At 46.6% G+C, this 17,619-nt stretch overlaps 1 protein-coding gene across 3 annotated transcripts in view; it reads right to left on the bottom strand.

Moving 5' to 3' along the window:
- The window catches only part of rmdn1 (regulator of microtubule dynamics 1), a 98,938-nt gene that overhangs the window by 13,148 nt on the left and 68,171 nt on the right, over positions 1-17,619 (bottom strand). For all 3 annotated transcript variants that reach the window (XM_070893649.1, XM_070893632.1, XM_070893641.1), the window contains one exon: positions 13,531-13,561. In XM_070893649.1, the coding sequence (XP_070749750.1) occupies positions 13,531-13,561 (31 nt within the window). The remainder of the gene's footprint in view (positions 1-13,530; positions 13,562-17,619) is intronic.

The following is a 17,619-nucleotide window of genomic DNA, read 5'->3' on the forward strand; positions in this document are numbered from 1 at the left end:
TCTTGTTTCACTGTCGGTAAACAGTCACCTGGAACTACAAAACGTGATGCAGAAATGGAGCACACTTAGGGCTAGAATTTCAGGTTTTAGCGATTTTGCCTGTTTTTGGGTGATAATCACAGCAACATTTTTTCTTTTTTTTTTTAAATGTTGGGGTACTGTTACTGCCAGAGCTCTCAAAGTTCAGCAATAGCGATAAATCTGGCATTGCGCAACTGAACTTGTGCGTGGAGTCGAAATTTGCGACCGAAAAAAAAAAATTGGATCTTCGGCACATGTATGAATTTTTTAATTTTTTGCCATTTTTTTCTTCTTCCCCCGGTTCTGGTCAACTGTCAGGGAGCGTCCGCACATGCGCAATGCACCCAGGGCTGAATCAGCCATTTTTAGATTGCATTCATGATGGAAGGAGATGGGAGCAGGCAGCGAGCCAGAAAGTTTAGCAATGAGGCCAACGAGGCCCTTGTCATTGCTGTGGAGAGGAGATGGGCAGAATTAAACAGGAGGGGTGCAAGTAAACACCGCCCAGTGGTTTTTCGTCGCATTTGGACCAGCATCACTGAGGAGGTGTCTTGTATCGACGCCAGGGTCCTTAGAGGAAGTAATATTTTTATTGATGCACTCCTTCATTACTTAAATTATAAATCTGATACATGTTGGTATAGTGTTGCATCTTATTTGCCATGAATAATCTTTATACATTATTAAGATTGCTTTCTGAGATCTGAAAAGATATTTCTGCACTTTAATGTCTTCATGAACCACGTGCAACTTCCAGGGCCATTAACAGAGGACTGTATTAAATGCACACAGTATGGTACAAGTGCTTTGGTGGCTATCTGTGTGTGCCACAAGAGCAGATGGGCCCTCTGGTAACCATTCCCATTGTCATCTTTGTAGGGAAAGATGTCCCACAACCACCGGGAGCAGCGGCAGACAGGCGGCGGTCCACCCAGAACCATGCCTTTGACAGACATCGAGGAGAGTGTGGCTGGTCTGATCAGTGCCTCAGAGAGGGCAACTGCCCGTGGGGGTGCTGAGCCCCCATTCAAAAGTGAGGGTAAGTCCTGCAAAATCTCCGGGCTGAGTTGGGGCAATGTGATGTAGTGTTCCGTGGACTAGGGTTGGGGCAATGTGATGTAGTGTTCTGTGGACTAGGGTTGGGGCAATGTGATGCAGTGTGTCTGGATTACATATAATGGAGTAGCGGCAGTCCTTCAAATGAGCCTGTGCTATGTGACCTTATTTATGTCACCCTGCCCCCTCCCCTGCTGCTAACCACTCATCTGAGGCGGGAGTCCAGAGAGGCAGCGGCCTATAAAAGGCTCAGCAGTCCGGGGAGTCGAGAGACGCGGGAGTCGAGAGAGGCAGCAGCCTATAAAAGGCTCAGCAGTCCGGGGAGTCGAGAGAGGCGGGAGTCGAGAGAGGCAGCGGCCTATAAAAGGCTCAGCAGTCCGGGGAGCGTCGAGAGAGGCGGGAGTCGAGAGAGGCAGCGGCCTATAAAAGGCTCAGCAGTCCGGGGAGCGTCGAGAGAGGCGGGAGTCGAGAGAGGCAGCGGCCTATAAAAGGCTCAGCAGTCCGGGGAGTCGAGAGAGGCGGGAGTCGAGAGAGGCAGCGGCCTATAAAAGGCTCAGCAGTCCGGGGAGTCGAGAGAGGCGGAAGTTGAGAGAGGCGTACTTGTGCAGCTCCAGCTGGGAGAGAAGGCAAAAAAGAAGTAGAAAGAAATCAAAAGGTGACGTCACAGCCAACGTGGTAAGTGATTGGTGAGTAGTTTTTCTTTTTCTTTCTTAGTCAGTAACTTTTAACATTGTTGTCGGCAATTTAAGTGTATCTAAGGGTTAAGTCATGGCAGGACAGCTCGGTCACGTGATATGCTCCTCCTGTACCATGTGGGAACACGGGGACAACACCAGTGTCCCTGACGACTACATGTGCGGGAAGTGTGTCCACCTCCGGCTACTGACGGTCCGCGTTGCGGAGTTGGAGCTGAAGGTGGATTCACTCTGGAGCATCCACGATGCTGAGAATGACGTGAGTATCACGTGTAGCGAGTTGGTCTTACCGCAGGAGAAGGGTCCACAGCCAGATAGGGAATGGAAGACCAGCAGGAAGAGCAGTGCAAGGAAGGTAGTGCAGGGGTCCCCTGTGGTCATCCCACTGCAAAACAGATACACTGCTTTGAGTGCTGTTGAGGAGTGGGCAGCAGCAGCCAAGTTCATGGCACCGTGGCTGGCTCTGTTGCACAGGAGGGCAGGAAAAAGAGTGGGCGAGCGATAGTGATAGGGGATTCAATTGTAAGGGGAATAGATAGGCGTTTCTGCGGCCGCAACCGAGACTCCAGGATGGTATGTTGCCTCCCTGGTGCAAGGGTCAAGGATGTCTCGGAGCGGGTGGAGGACATTCTAAAAAGGGAGGGAGAACAGCCAGTTGTCGTGGTGCACGTTGGTACCAAGGTAAAAAAAGGGATGAGTTCCTACGAAATGAATTTAAGGAGCTAGGAGCTAAATTAAAAAGTAGGACCTCAAAAGTAGTAATCTCGGGATTGCTACCAGTGCCACGTGCTAGTCAGAGTAGGAATCGCAGGATAGCTCAGATGAATACGTGGCTTGAGCAATGGTGCAGCAGGGAGGGATTCAAATTCCTGGGGCATTGGAACCGGTTCTGGGGGAGGTGGGACCAGTACAATCCGGACGGTCTGCACCTGGGCAGAATCGGAACCAATGTCCTCGGGGGAGTGTTTGCTAGTGCTGTTGGGGAGGAGTTAAACTAATATGGCAGGGGGATGGGAACCAATGCAGGGAGATAGAGGGAAACAAAAAGGAGGCAAAAACAAAAGACAGAAAGGAGATGAGGAAAAGTGGAGGGCAGAGAAACCCAAGGCAAAGAACAAAAAGGGCCATTGTACAGCAAAATTCTAAAAGGACAGAGGGTGTTAAAAAAACAAGCCTAAAGGCTTTGTGTCTTAATGCAAGGAGTATCCGCAATTAGGTGGATGAATTAACTGTGCAAATAGATGTTAACAAATATGATGTGATTGGGATTACGGAGACGTGGCTCCAGGATGAGCAGGGCTGGGAACTCAACATCCAGGGGTATTCAACATTCAGGAAGGATAGAATAAAAGGAAAAGGAGGTGGGGTAGCATTGCTGGTTAAGGAGGAGATTAAGGCAATAGTTAGGAAGGACATTAGCTTGGATGATGTGGAATCTATATGGGTAGAGCTGCAGAACACCAAAGGGCAAAAAACGTTAGTGGGAGTTGTGTATAGACCTCCAAACAGTAGTAGTGATGTTGGGGAGGGCATCAAACAGGAAATTAGGGGTGCGTGCAATAAAGGTGCAGCAGTTATAATGGGTGACTTTAATATGCACATAGATTGGGCTAACCAAACTGGAAGCAATACGGTGGAGGAGGATTTTCTGGAGTGCATAAGGGATGGTTTTTTAGACCAATATGTCGAGGAACCAACTAGGGGGGAGGCCATCTTAGACTGGGTGTTATGTAATGAGAAAGGATTAATTAGCAATCTCGTTGTGCGAGGCCCCTTGGGGAAGAGTGACCATAATATGGTGGAATTCTGCATTAGGATGGAGAATGAAACAGTTAATTCAGAGACCATGGTCCAGAACTTAAAGAAGGCTAACTTTGAAGGTATGAGGCGTGAATTGGCTGAGATGGATTGGCGAATGATACTTAAGGGGTTGACTGTGGATGGGCAATGGCAGACATTTAGAGACCGCATGGATGAACTACAACAATTGTACATTCCTGTCTGGCATAGAAATAAAAAAGGGAAGGTGGCTCAACCGTGGCTATCAAGGGAAATCAGGGATAGTATTAAAGCCAAGGAAGTGGCATACAAATTGGCCAGAAATAGCAGCGAACCTGGGGACTGGGAGAAATTTAGAACTCAGCAGAGGAGGACAAAGGGTTTGATTAGGGCAGGGAAAATGGAGTATGAGAAGAAGCTTGCAGGGAACATTAAGACGGATTGCAAAAGTTTCTATAGATATGTAAAGAGAAAAAGGTTAGTAAAGACAAATGTAGGTCCCCTGCAGTCAGAATCAGGGGAAGTCATAACGGGGAACAAAGAAATGGCGGACCAATTGAACAAGTACTTTGGTTCGGTATTCACGAAGGAGGACACGAACAACCTTCCGGTTATAAAAGGGGTCGGGGGGTCTAGTAAGGAGGAGGAACTGAGGGAAATCCTTATTAGCCGGGAAATTGTGTTGGGGAAATTGATGGGATTGAAGGCCGATAAATCCCCAGGGCCTGATGGACTGCATCCCAGAGTACTTAAGGAGGTGGCCTTGGAAATAGTGGATGCGTTGACAGTCATTTTCCAACATTCCATTGACTCTGGATCAGTTCCTATGGAGTGGAGGGTAGCCAATGTAACCCCACTTTTTAAAAAAGGAGGGAGAGAGAAAACAGGGAATTATAGACCGGTCAGCCTGACATCGGTAGTGGGTAAAATGATGGAATCAATTATTAAGGATGTCATAGCAGTGCATTTGGAAAGAGGTGACATGATAGGTCCAAGTCAGCATGGATTTGTGAAAGGGAAATCATGCTTGACAAATCTTCTGGAATTTTTTGAGGATGTTTCCAGTAGAGTGGATAAGGGAGAACCAGTTGATGTGGTATATTTGGACTTTCAGAAGGCGTTCGACAAGGTCCCACACAAGAGATTGATGTGCAAAGTTAGAGCACATGGGATTGGGGGTAGTGTACTGACATGGATTGAGAACTGGTTGTCAGACAGGAAGCAAAGAGTAGGAGTAAATGGGTACTTTTCAGAATGGCAGGCAGTGACTAGTGGGGTACCGCAAGGTTCTGTGCTGGGGCCCCAGCTGTTTACACTGTACATTAATGATTTAGATGAGGGGATTAAATGTAGTATCTCCAAATTTGCGGATGACACTAAGTTGGGTGGCAGTGTGAGCTGCGAGGAGGATGCTGTGAGGCTGCAGAGCGACTTGGATAGGTTAGGTGAGTGGGCAAATGCATGGCAGATGAAGTATAATGTGGATAAATGTGAGGTTATCCACTTTGGTGGTAAAAACAGAGAGACAGACTATTATCTGAATGGTGACAGATTAGGAAAAGGGGAGGTGCAAAGAGACCTGGGTGTCATGGTACATCAGTCATTGAAGGTTGGCATGCAGGTGCAGCAGGCAGTTAAGAAAGCAAATGGCATGTTGGCCTTCATAGCAAGGGGATTTGAGTACAGGGGCAGGGAGGTGTTGCTACAGTTGTACAGGGCATTGGTGAGGCCACACCTGGAGTATTGTGTACAGTTTTGGTCTCCTAACCTGAGGAAGGACATTCTTGCTATTGAGGGAGTGCAGCGAAGGTTCACCAGACTGATTCCCGGGATGGCGGGACTGACCTATCAAGAAAGACTGGATCAACTGGGCTTGTATTCACTGGAGTTCAGAAGAATAAGAGGGGACCTCATAGAAACATATAAAATTCTGACGGGGTTAGACAGGTTAGATGCAGGAAGAATGTTCCCAATGTTGGGGAAGTCCAGAACCAGGGGTCACAGTCTAAGGATAAGGGGTAAGCCATTTAGGACCGAGATGCGGAGGAACTTCTTCACCCAGAGAGTGGTGAACCTGTGGAATTCTCTACCACAGAAAGTTGTTGAGGCCAATTCACTAAATATATTCAAAAAGGAGTTAGATGAGGTCCTTACTGCTAGGGGGATCAAGGGGTATGGCGAGAAAGCAGGAATGGGGTACTGAAGTTGAATGTTCAGCCATGAACTCATTGAATGGCGGTGCAGGCTAGAAGGGCCGAATGGCCTACTCCTGCACCTATTTTCTATGTTTCTATGTTTCTATGTTTTCTATTTCCAGATCTGCAATGGAAGCCCCCACTTCAGGCAGTCAGGAGGAGGGGGACGGGGACAGAGAACTTCAATGAGAGGAGCAGAACAACTTATTCCGGGGAGGGGGGGGGGCCGATGCACTCGATACCTCTTTTTTCTCCGCATAGCAACTCATCCGATGAAGAAACATTCTCAGGCTTTGAGCCATCCGAGGCCCTGAGTACAAGTAGTGTGCAGCAATGAACTACCGGGGTTGAATCCCATATGCAGTCTCACCGGAGAGTGAGTCGGCAAAGCCAGTCTGCTGACAGACAGTCAGATGCACACCTGAACATGGTGGGACTGTCCAGAGAGAGCGCCCAGCTCACCCAACAGCTCCTGGAGGTATTGGGTAAGATTCCCGTAAGCATCGCGGCACTATCTGCGATCGTGACGAAGGTCGGGTCACAGTTTGTCCATACGGGTCACGAAACCTGCGAGGCTGTCAATGCCCACGCGCAATTGATGACCTCCATCTTTGACACTGCAGTCCCCAGTGACACACCCAGACCCACATCACCGGTGAGTGGCAAGGCCGAGCAAGAGGCTTGCCACTCAGAAGCCAGGCCTTCCATACCCCAAGCTTCTCCAGTGGATCCACACATGGTGTCTCCATTGTCTTTCTCTCCCTCAATATAGCAGGACTCTGGCTGCCTTGCTGCACGAACTCTTGGTGCCAACTTGGGTAGAGTCATGACGCGGGGGAGGGGGGAGGAGCCGGAGGTAAAAGACGCTCGGAGCAAGTGTTATTTTTTCATTGTTGCTATTTTATAAAAGTTTCCCAATTCTGTTAAACATTATTGTGAACTTTTATAACTTAATACATTTTATTAAAGTTTCGCAATTAAGTTTAGAAAGTTCAAAAAGTTTACAATGTTTAATAAATTCTTTTGTTCACCTTAACCATTCCTGTGTAGTGTCCCGTTTGCAGAATAAAAGTGGGAATAGACAACATGGTGGGATAGAATGGCCAGGTAACAGTCAAACGTGCCGTTCACTCTTCAAGCAATGCATTGAATTATGAGCTGCTGGATGTTATGTATCTGGACTTGTATATACTCTGTACAACCACCAGAGGGCTCATTCCCCGGAGTCCCAAGGGATCTCATAATCCCTTGGGAGCACAGGTATTTTTAAAGAGTGCTTCACAGGTTGGAGAGGCACTCTGGAGACCTGCAATAAAAGACTAAGGTCACACATTATTTTGAGCTCACAGTGTTCAGTCTCACTCTTTCTCCATACACTACAACTGCCGACAAGATACAGATAGCGAACCCAAAGATGCAGAGAACAGTGGGCATCCTGGAGAAATTCTCGGAGGGAGATGATTGGGAAACTTTTGTGGAGTGACTCGACCAATACTTCGTGGCCAACGAGCTAGATGGGGAAGAGAGCCCTGCCAAACGAAGGGCGATCCTCCTCACCGTCTGTGGGGCACCAACATATGGCCGCATGAAGAATCTGCTCACTCCAGCGAAACTTACGGAGAAATTGTACGACGATTTGTGCACACTGGTCCGAGAGCACTTGAGCCCGAAGGAAAGCGTTCTGATGGCAAGGTACCGGTTCTACACCTACAAAAGATCTGAAAGCCAGGAAGTTGCGAGTTATGTTGCCGAGCTAAGACGCCTTGCAAGACATTGCAAATTTGAAGGACATTTGGAGCACATGCTCAGAGACTTTTTCGTACTTGGCATTGGCCACGAAACCATACTTCGCAAACTTTTGACTGTAGAGACCCAAACCTTGAGTAAGGCCATAGCGATAGCCTTGGCGTTCATTGCCACCAGTGACAATACTAAGCAAATTTCTCAGCACACAAGTGCTGCTACAAGTACTGTGAACAAAGTGATGTTGTTTTCAAATCGTAACATACAGGGCAGGTCACACATACCTGCAGCTACACATCCGCATATATCTGAGAGTCCACCATCAAGAGTGATGAATGCAAGGCCATTAACACCTTGTTGGCGCTGCGGGGGTGATCATCGTTTCCATTCATGTCGATTCAAAGGATACATTTGCAAGGGCTGTGGAACAATGGAACACCTCCAACAAGTGTGCAGGTGAGCTGCTAGGCCTGCTAAACCTGCAAACCACCACGTTGCAGAGGACGACAGATCCACGGAGGATCACGACGAAACAGAACCTCTGCTAAAGGAGGCAGAGGTACATGGGGTGCACACATTCACCATGAATTGTCCCCCAATAATGCTGAAGGTTGAACTAAATGGACTCCCGGTGTCAATGGAGCTGGACACGGGCGTGAGCCAATCCATCATGGGCAAAAAGACTCGAAAGGTTGTGGTGCAAGAAGGCCTCAAGGCCAGTCTTAACTCCAATTCGCACAAAACTAAGAACTTACACGTAAGAACTGATTCCTGTAATCGACAGTGCTACCGTCAAGGTCTCCTACGATGGAGTGGTGCACAAGTTACCACTCTGGGTGGTACCGGGCGATGGTCCCACGCTGCTCGGCAGGAGCTGGCTGGGAAAGATATGCTGGAACTGGGACGACATCCGAGCACTATCGCCCGCTGACGACACTTCGTGTGCACAGGTCTTAAACAAATTTCCTTCGCTGTTTGAACCAGGCATTGGGACATTCCATGGAGCAAAAGTGCAGATCCACCTAATTCTGGGGGCACGACCCATCCATCACAAGGCGAGAGCAGCACCGTACATGATGAAAGAAAGGGTAGAAATCGAACTTGACCGGCTACAAAGAGAGGGCATCATCTCACCGATCGAGTTCAGTGAGTGGGCCAATCCTATTGTCCCAGTCCTCAAGGGAGACGGTACCGTCAGTTACTTTGATAGAATCTGTGGCGATTACAATCGTTTCTTCCTGCAGGACCAATACCCACTTCCAAAAGCCGATGACCTCTTTGCAATGCTGGCGGGAGGAAAGACGTTCACGAAGCTGGATCTGACCTCAGCCTACATGACGCAGGAACTGGAGGAATCATCGAAGGCCCTCACCTGCATCAACACGCACAAAGGTCTTTTTGTTTATAACAGATGCCCGTTTGGAATCCGATCAGCGGTGGCGATATTCCAGAGAAACATGGAAAGCTTACTGAAGTCGATCCCGTGCACCGTGGTCTTCCAGGACGACATCTTGGTCACAGGTTGGAACACAGTCGAGCATTTCCAGAACCTGGAGGAGGTTCTTAGTCGGCTCAACCGCGTGGGGCTCAGGTTAAAATGCTCGAAGTGCGGTTTCCTGGCGTGTGAAATGGAGTTCTTGGGAAGGAGGATTGCGGCGGATGGCATCAGGCCCACCAATGCGAAGACGGAGACAATCGAGAACACACCGAGGCCACAGAACGTAACAGAGCTGTGGTCGTTCCTGGGACTCTTGAACTACTTTGGTAACTACCTCCGGGTCTCAGCATCCTGCTAGAACCTCTACATGTCTTACTATGAAAAGGGGGCGAATGGGTTTGGGGCAAAAGCCAAAAAAATGCCTTTGTAAAAGCGAGAAAATTGTTATGCTCAAGCAAATTGTTTGTGTTGTATGATTCATGTTAGTGTTTGGTACTAGCATGTGATGCGTCGTCATATGGCGTCGGGTGTGTATTGCATCAAGCCAATGATTTCGGAACTGCAACCGGTTGCTTATGCATCCAGGAGTCTGTCTAAGGCCGAGAGAGCCTACAGCATGACTGAAAAAGAAGCGTTAGCGTGTGTCTATGGGGGTAAAGAAAATGCATCAATAACTGTTTGGGCTCAAATTTGAATTGGAAACTTACCATAAGCCACTTATATCCCTGTTTTCCGAGAGCAAAGGGATAAATACCAACGCATCGGCCCATATCCAGAGATGGGCGCTCACGTTGTCCGCCGACAACTACGCCATCCGCCATAGGCCAGGCACCGAAAACTGTGCCGATTACCTCAGTAGGCTACCACTGCCCACTGGGGGGGGGGGAAATAGCACAGCCCGCAGATCTAGCCATGGTTATGGAAGCATTTGAGAGTGAGCACTCGTCACTGCCCGGCAAATCAAAACCTGGACAAGCCAGGACCCCTCATTATCTCTAGTCAAAAGCTGTGTGTTTCACGGGAGCTGGTCCAGTGTCCCAGTGGAAATGCAGGAAGAGATAAAGCCGTTCCAGCGGCGCAAAAATGAAATGTCTATACAGGCAGAGTGCCTTCTGTGGGGCAATCGAGTAGTGGTCCCCAAGAAGGGCAGAGACACTTTCATCATCGACCTCCACAGTACTCACCCAGGCATCGTAATGATGAAAGTGATAGCCAGATCCCACGTGTGGTGGCCTGGCATCGATGCGGACTTAAGAGTCCTGCGTTCACAGATGTAATACATGCTCGCAGTTAAGCAATGTACCCAGGGAGGCGCCGCTAAGTTTATGGTTTTGGCCCTCCAAACCGTGGTCTAGGGTACACGTCGGCTATGCAGGCCCGTTCTTGGGTAAAATCTTCCTTGTGGTTGTAGACACGTACTCCAAGTGGATTGAATGTGAGATAATGTCGGCTAGCACGTCCACTGCCACCACTGAAAGCCTACGGGCCATGTTTGCCACACATGGCTTACCCAATGTCCTGGTGAGCGACAACGGTAGGGTCCAAGGTGGGTTGCTCAGGGTAGTCCGTGAATCTGAGTTTGATTTGATCCAAGTGTTTCTGGTGAATGAGTCCATTTGAAAGTTTGACCCAAAACACCCTGCTCCCCTCTTTGGCCACGACAGTGCCAACTCCTGCTTAGCTACCGCATGAGACCCCACTCACTCACTGGGATTCCACCTGCTGAACTGCTCATGAAAAGAGCACTTAAGACAAGGCTCTCGTTAATTCACCCTGATCTACATGAACAGGTAGAGAGCAGGCAGCTTCAACAAAGTGCACACATGATAGCGCAAATGTGTCACGCGAGATTGAAGTCAATGATCCTGTATTTGTATTAAATTATGGGCAAGGTCCCAAGTGGCTTCCCGGCACTGTCGTGGCCAAAGAGGGGAGCAGGGTGTTTCGGGTCAAACTTTCAAATGGACTCATTCACCAAGAAACACTTGGATCAAATCAAACTCAGATTCACGGACTACCCTGAGCAACCCACCTTGGACCCTACCTTTTTTGATCCCCCAACACACACACCAGTGGCAACCGACACCATGGTTGACCACGAAGCAGAACCTATCATCCACAGCAGCCCAGCGATGGCCCAACAAATAACTCAACACCACCAGCCTTCACACCAAGACGATCAATCAGGGCAAGAAGGGCCCCAGATCGACTCACATTGTAAATAGTTACACTGTTGACTTCAGGGGGGAATGTTGTTATGTATCTGGACTTATATATATTCTGTACAGCCACGAGAGGGCTCATTCCCCAGAGTCCCAAGGGATGTGCACCCAAAGGATTATAAGAGTGCTTCACAGGTTGGAGAGGCACTCTGGAGACCTGCAATAAAAGACTACGGTCACACATTACTTTGAGCTCAGTGTTCAGTCTGACCCTTTCTCCATACACTACACTGACATAAGGCTTTTGCAGTGGTGAAAGCTTCACGAGGCCTCCCCTGTGATGGTGGTGGCATGAGCTCCTCACCAGGCTCCTTGTCCTCCTCCTCTCTCTCCCAAGGTGATCCTGCAGTCCCCAGTAGCAAATGCTGTTCCCTCATGATGGCTAAGTTTTATAGCATGCAGCACACCACAATGAACTCAGAAACTGCTGAGGGGAGTATTGCAGGCAGCCTCCAGAGTGGTCCAGGCATCGGAAGCATTTGTTCAACGATATTGCATGTGGCTATATGGCTCGCATTATAGCGATGCTCGGCTCAACAATGTTCGGCTTCTATCTGAAGGTTCCGGAGGGGGTTCATGAGCCAGGTGGCGAGGCTGTAACCTTTGTCCCCCAGCATCCAGCTCTGGCCTTGTGGTTGACGCTCGAACAAGCATGAGACACTGCTCTCACGCAAGATGAAAGCATCATGGATGTTTCCTAGATATTGGGCATTTACTGCCATGGTGCGGAGTACCGTCGCCGACGATCTGTACATTCATAGAGTGGAATCCCTTTTGGTTTCAGAAAACCTCTGCATTCTGTAAAGATGCTCGCAGGGCAATGTGCGTACAGTCAATGGCACCCTGAGCCTTGGGGAAGCCAGCAATTCGTCCAAAAACTACAGCCCTCTCATTCTGTGCCTCTTTGGTCATTGGGAAGTTTATAAAGTCCATCCTGTGTGCGTACAGTGTATTAGTCACCTGGCAAATGCAGCAACGTGTAGCGTACTGTAAGATGGAGCATATGTCCCCTGCTGATGCCTGAAAGGAGCCGGAGGCATAGAAGGCAAGTGCCGCAGTCACCTTCTCCTCGACGGGCAGTGCAGTCCTGTTGCCGCTGGTAGCCTTTGAGCTGGCATATCTCTGTGACCATCTCTTTTCAGAAACGCAGCCTTCTAATGCACTGTACCTCAGAGAGCTGTATGAGTACTGTTCCCTGTAAACTCGTGGGGGTGGGGGGGGGGGGGGGGGGGCGGCAAGACCTCCTTCCCATATGTCTGTGAGCTCTTCGATTGTGCTCAAAATGCTCATCAATAAGCCTTCTTCCAGCTCTACGCTGCATAGAAAAAGCAGCCAGGAATAATGGCTGTCATAGTATAGCCCCCATTTTTTTTTTTAAATGTCCTTAAATATCTTTTAAAACTAACTATAAACTCACATAAAACTTCACTGTGTAAAACGTAGCCTTCCTGCTCCAAATCCTTTAATGCACTGAACTTCTGTACCGTTTTCAAGATGGCGCCGTTAGCGCGGGGTGCAACCTGTGTTTCTGGGCAAACGGCAAAACAGGCGATATCACCGAATTTTCCACCCGGGGTGATAGCGCGGCATTGCACGTTGATTGACGTCATCCAAACGGTGAAAACATCAGGCAGGTGCCGCCGCAAAACCACCGTCGAAATTTCTGCCAGGTGCAAAATGTTGTGTGACTCATTTAGCAGCAAAAAAAAAAAAATCATTTTTGCACTTCGTCCAGCCGGAAAATCGGTCTCAAACCTGTCGAAAATCAAGCCCTTGGACTTAATTCTCAGCTACAATACAAGGAATTATTTCTCATTCTAATAAAACCTAATCACTAAATAATGATTAGCTAAACAGTCAAAAGCTTATTTTTTGTCTAGCAGGAACAGTAATAGTTGCACCAATTTGATTCTATCTTTAGTCTCGGGATGATTTTATGAGGTTGTTTTCATTGAGATTTGTAAGACCAGTACTCACATTTTTACTAAACATTGTTGATTGAAGATACTAAGTTTATCAAATTATATTCTGCAACTAAATTCCTCAAGAGACTCAAATGCTATATACATAGTACTATGCAAAAATCTATTGATATGTGAAAAAGAACAAGAAGATATAAAGCCTTCCTTGACTAGTTCTACTCATTCTTAACATACTACTTTTACTTGGCCTAAAACTTAAATCCCAGCATGTACATACTGAAAAAGTAATGAGTATAATTCCTCTGAAATAATGCACAGTATTTAATATTCCAACATATAACTTCTTGTAATTTTGTAAATTAATTGAATGAAATACACTAATCTAATGTGCAGTATTTAATAGTTTGACAAGATGCAACTTCATGTAATTGGAATGGAATACATTTATTAATTTCTTACCTTCCTCAGCTTTGTTAAAATATTGGAGAGCCTGAAATAAAAATATTTTGAAATTCTAGTATCTACTGTTATATGAAAGTGCAGGGTATGAAAAGTTAGTAATGCACTCAGTATTTCCGATGGGGGTACTGAATCAACAGAGACAGCTTAGCTGCTCTTTAGGAACAATTTTAAACATGAAAAAGACAGATTTGCATTTATAAAGCATAAGAACATAAGAACATAAGAATTAGGAACAGGAGTAGGCCATCTAGCCCTTCGAGCCTGCTCCGCCATTCAATAAGATCATGGCTGATCTGGTCGTGGACTCAGCTTCACTTACCCGCCCTCTCCCCGTAACCCTTAATTCCCTTATTGGTAAAAATATATCTATCTTTGACTTGAAAACATTCAATGAGCCAGCCTCAACTGCTTCCTTGGGCAGAGAATTCCACAGATTCACATCCCTCTGGGAGAAGAAATTCTTTCTCAACTCGGTTTTAAATTGGCTCCTCCGTATTTTCAGGCTGTGCCCCCTAGTTCTAGTCTCCCCCACCAATGGAAACAACCTCTCTGCCTCTATCTTGTCTATCCCTCTCATTATTTTAAATGTTTCTATAAGATCACCCCTCATCCTTCTGAACTCCAACGAGTAAAGACCCAGTCTACTCAATCTATCATCATAAGGTAACCCCCTCATTTCTGGAATCAGCCTAGTGAATCGTCTCTGTACCCCTTCCAAAGCTAGTATATCCTTCCTTAAGTAAGGTGACCAAAACTGCACGCAGTACTCCAGGTGCGGCCTTACCAATACCTTATACAGTTGCAGCAAGACCTCCCTGCTTTTGTACTCCATCCCTCTCGCAATGAAGGCCAACATTCCATTCGCCTTCCTGATTACCTGCTGCACTTGCAAACTAACCTTTTGGGATTCATGCACAAGAACCCCCAGGTCCCTCTGCATCACAGCATGTTGTAATTTCTCCCCATTCAAATAATATTGCCTTTTACTGTTTTTTTTCCCCCAAGGTGGATGACCTCACACTTTCCGACATTGTATTCCATCTGCCCAACCTTAGCCCATTCACTTAACCTATCCAAATCTCCTTGCAGTCTCTGTGAGTCCTCTACACAACCCGCTTTCCCACTAATCTTAGTGTCATCTGCAAATTTTGTTGCACTACACTCTGTCCCCTCTTCTAGGTCATCTATGTATATTGTAAACAGTTGTGGTCCCAGCACTGATCCCTGTGGCACACCACTAACCACTGATTTCCAACCGGAAAAGGACCCATTTATCCCGACTCTCTGCTTTCTGTTCGCCAGCCAATTCTCTATCCATGCTAATACATTTCCTCTGACTCCGCGTACCTTTATCTTCTGCAGTAACCTTTTGTGTGGCACCTTATCGAATGCCTTTTGGAAATCTAAATACACCACATCCATCGGTAAACCTCTATCCACCATGCTCGTTATATCCTCAAAGAATTCCAGTAAGTTAGTTAAACATGATTTCCCTTTCATGAATCCATGCTGCGTCTGCTTGATTGCACTATTCCTATCTAGATGTCCCGCTATTTCTTCCTTAATGATAGTTTCAAGCATTTTCCCCACTACAGATGTTAAACTAATCGGCCTATAGTTACCTGCCTTTTGCCTGCCCCCTTTTTTAAACAGAGGCGTTACATTAGCTGCTTTCCAATCCGCAACTTTCCACAACCTCAAGAAGTCCCAAAGGACTTTATAGCCAATTAAGTACTTTTGAAGGAATGTAGGAAACACGGAAGCCAATTTATGCACTGCAAGGTCCCACAAACAGGATTGTAATATATATATTTTTTTTTTAAGTGGTTGAAGGATAAATATTGACCAAGCCACCGGGGAGAACTTCCCTGCTTGTCTTCAAAACAGATTAGAGCAGTTGAGGAGAATTTTTTTCACCCAGAGGTCGGTGAGGGTCTGGAACAAACTGCCTGAAAGGGTGGTAGAGGCAGAAACCCTCATCGCATTTAAAAAGTACTTGGATTATGCACTTTAAGTGCCGTAACCTGAATCAAAGCTGTAAAGTGGGAAAATGCTGGCACAGACACAGAACTGCCTCCTGTGCCATAAATTTCTATGATTCTAGTGCCATGGTATCTTTTACATCAACCTAATGGGGCCTCGGTTTAACATCTCATCTGACAGCACAGCACTCCCCTCAGCACTGCACCAGAATGCGTGCCTAAATTTTGTGCTCGTCTCTGGGACTTGAACCCACAACCTTCTGATTCAGAGGCAAGAGTGCTACCAACTGAGCCACAGCTGACACATGAGTGAATCAGCTACCTGCCTAAGCCTAGTGGGTCAGGAAAGATGTATTGATAAACCCACTGATACCTTCCATTCCTAGGTGCAACAGTTGCCCATTTTTTAGCCAAACACTACTTATCAACAATGTTCGCTTTAAGCAACGCTCCAGGGGTCCCGCACAGCCGGCTTTTAAATAGAAGGCCATACAGCCAGTTAAAGGGGCCACGGGCCCAAAAAATTACAGGGAACATTGCTTATCAAGTGCTGACATGGTATCAAATTGAAAACAAAGGCATACAATGTTGCGAAGGACAGTGGAAGGCCAGAGGATTGGGACATTTTTAGAGACCAGGAAAGGATGACTAAAAAATGATAAAGACAGAGAAGATAGCATATGAAAGTAAACTAGCAAGAAATATAAAAACAGACAGTAAGAGCTTCTACAGGTATATAAAAAGGAAATGAGTAGCTAAAGTAAACGTTGGTCCCTTAGAGGGTGAGACTGGAGAATTAATAATGGGAAACAGGGAAATGGCAGAGACTTTGAACAAATATTTTGTATCGGTCTCCATGGTAGAGGACACTAAAAACATTCAACAATTGATAATCAAGGAGCTATTGCGGGAGGTGGGGGGGCGTGGGAGAAACTTAAAACAATCACTATCACTAGAGATAAAGTACTAGGCAAACTAATGGGACTAAAGGTGGACAAGCCCCCTGGCACCTGATGGCATGCATCCTAGGATCTTAAAGTAAGTGGCTGCAGAGATAGTGGATGCATTGGTTGTAATCTACCAAAATCCCCTGAATTCTGGAGAGGTCCCAGCAGACTGGAAAACCGCAAATGTAACACCTCTATTTAAGAAAGGAGGGAAACAGAAGGCAGGAAATTATAGACCAGTTAGCCTAACATCTGTCTTGGGGAAAATGCTGGAGTCCATCATTAAGGAAGCAGTAGCAGGACATTTGGAAAACTATAATGCAATCAAGCAAAGTCAGCATGGTTTTATGAAAGGGAAATCATGTTTGACAAATCTGCTGGAGTTCTTTGAGAATGTAATGAGCAGAGTGGATAAAGGAGAACCAGTTAATATCGTATATTTGGATTTCCAGAAAGCATTCGATAAGGTGCCACACAAAAGCTTACTACACAAGATAAAAGCTCACGGGGTTGGGAGTAATATATTAGCGTGGATAGTGGATTGGCTAACTAACAGAAACAGAGTCGGGATAAATAGTTCATTTTCAGGTTGGCAAACTGTAACCAGTGCAGTGCCACAGGGATCAGTACTGGGGCCTCAATTATTTACAAGTTATATTAATGACTTGGATGAAGGGACAGAGTGTAACGTAGCCAAATTTGCTTTTGATACAAAGATAGGTAGGAAAGCAAGTTGTGAAGATGACGCAAAGAATCTACAAAGGGATATAGATAGGCTTAGCGAGTGGGCAAATATTTGACAGATGGGACTATAGGGCCCAAGTTTCGACCTCAGTTGCTCCTGATTTTTTGGAGCAACTGGTGTAGAACAGAGTATCTTAGAAATTAAAATTCCCGGCATTTAGTTTGCTCCAGTTCTAGTCAGTTGGAACAGTTTCACTTTGGAACAGAATTTTTTTCAAAAAGGGGGCGTGTCCAGCCACTTACGCCTGTTTTCAAAGTTTCGGCAGTGAAAACTTACTCCAAACTAACTTAGAATGGAGTAAGTGAAGATTTTTGTACGCTCAAAAAAACCTGTCTACGCTTTAGAAAATCAGGCGCAGGTTACAAATCAGGCGTAAGGAATGGGGGGGGGGGGGTTTAAAGGGAAGTTTTAC

The sequence above is a fragment of the Pristiophorus japonicus genome, chromosome 1 (assembly GCF_044704955.1).
Source record: "Pristiophorus japonicus isolate sPriJap1 chromosome 1, sPriJap1.hap1, whole genome shotgun sequence".
Taxonomy (NCBI): domain Eukaryota; kingdom Metazoa; phylum Chordata; class Chondrichthyes; family Pristiophoridae; genus Pristiophorus; species Pristiophorus japonicus.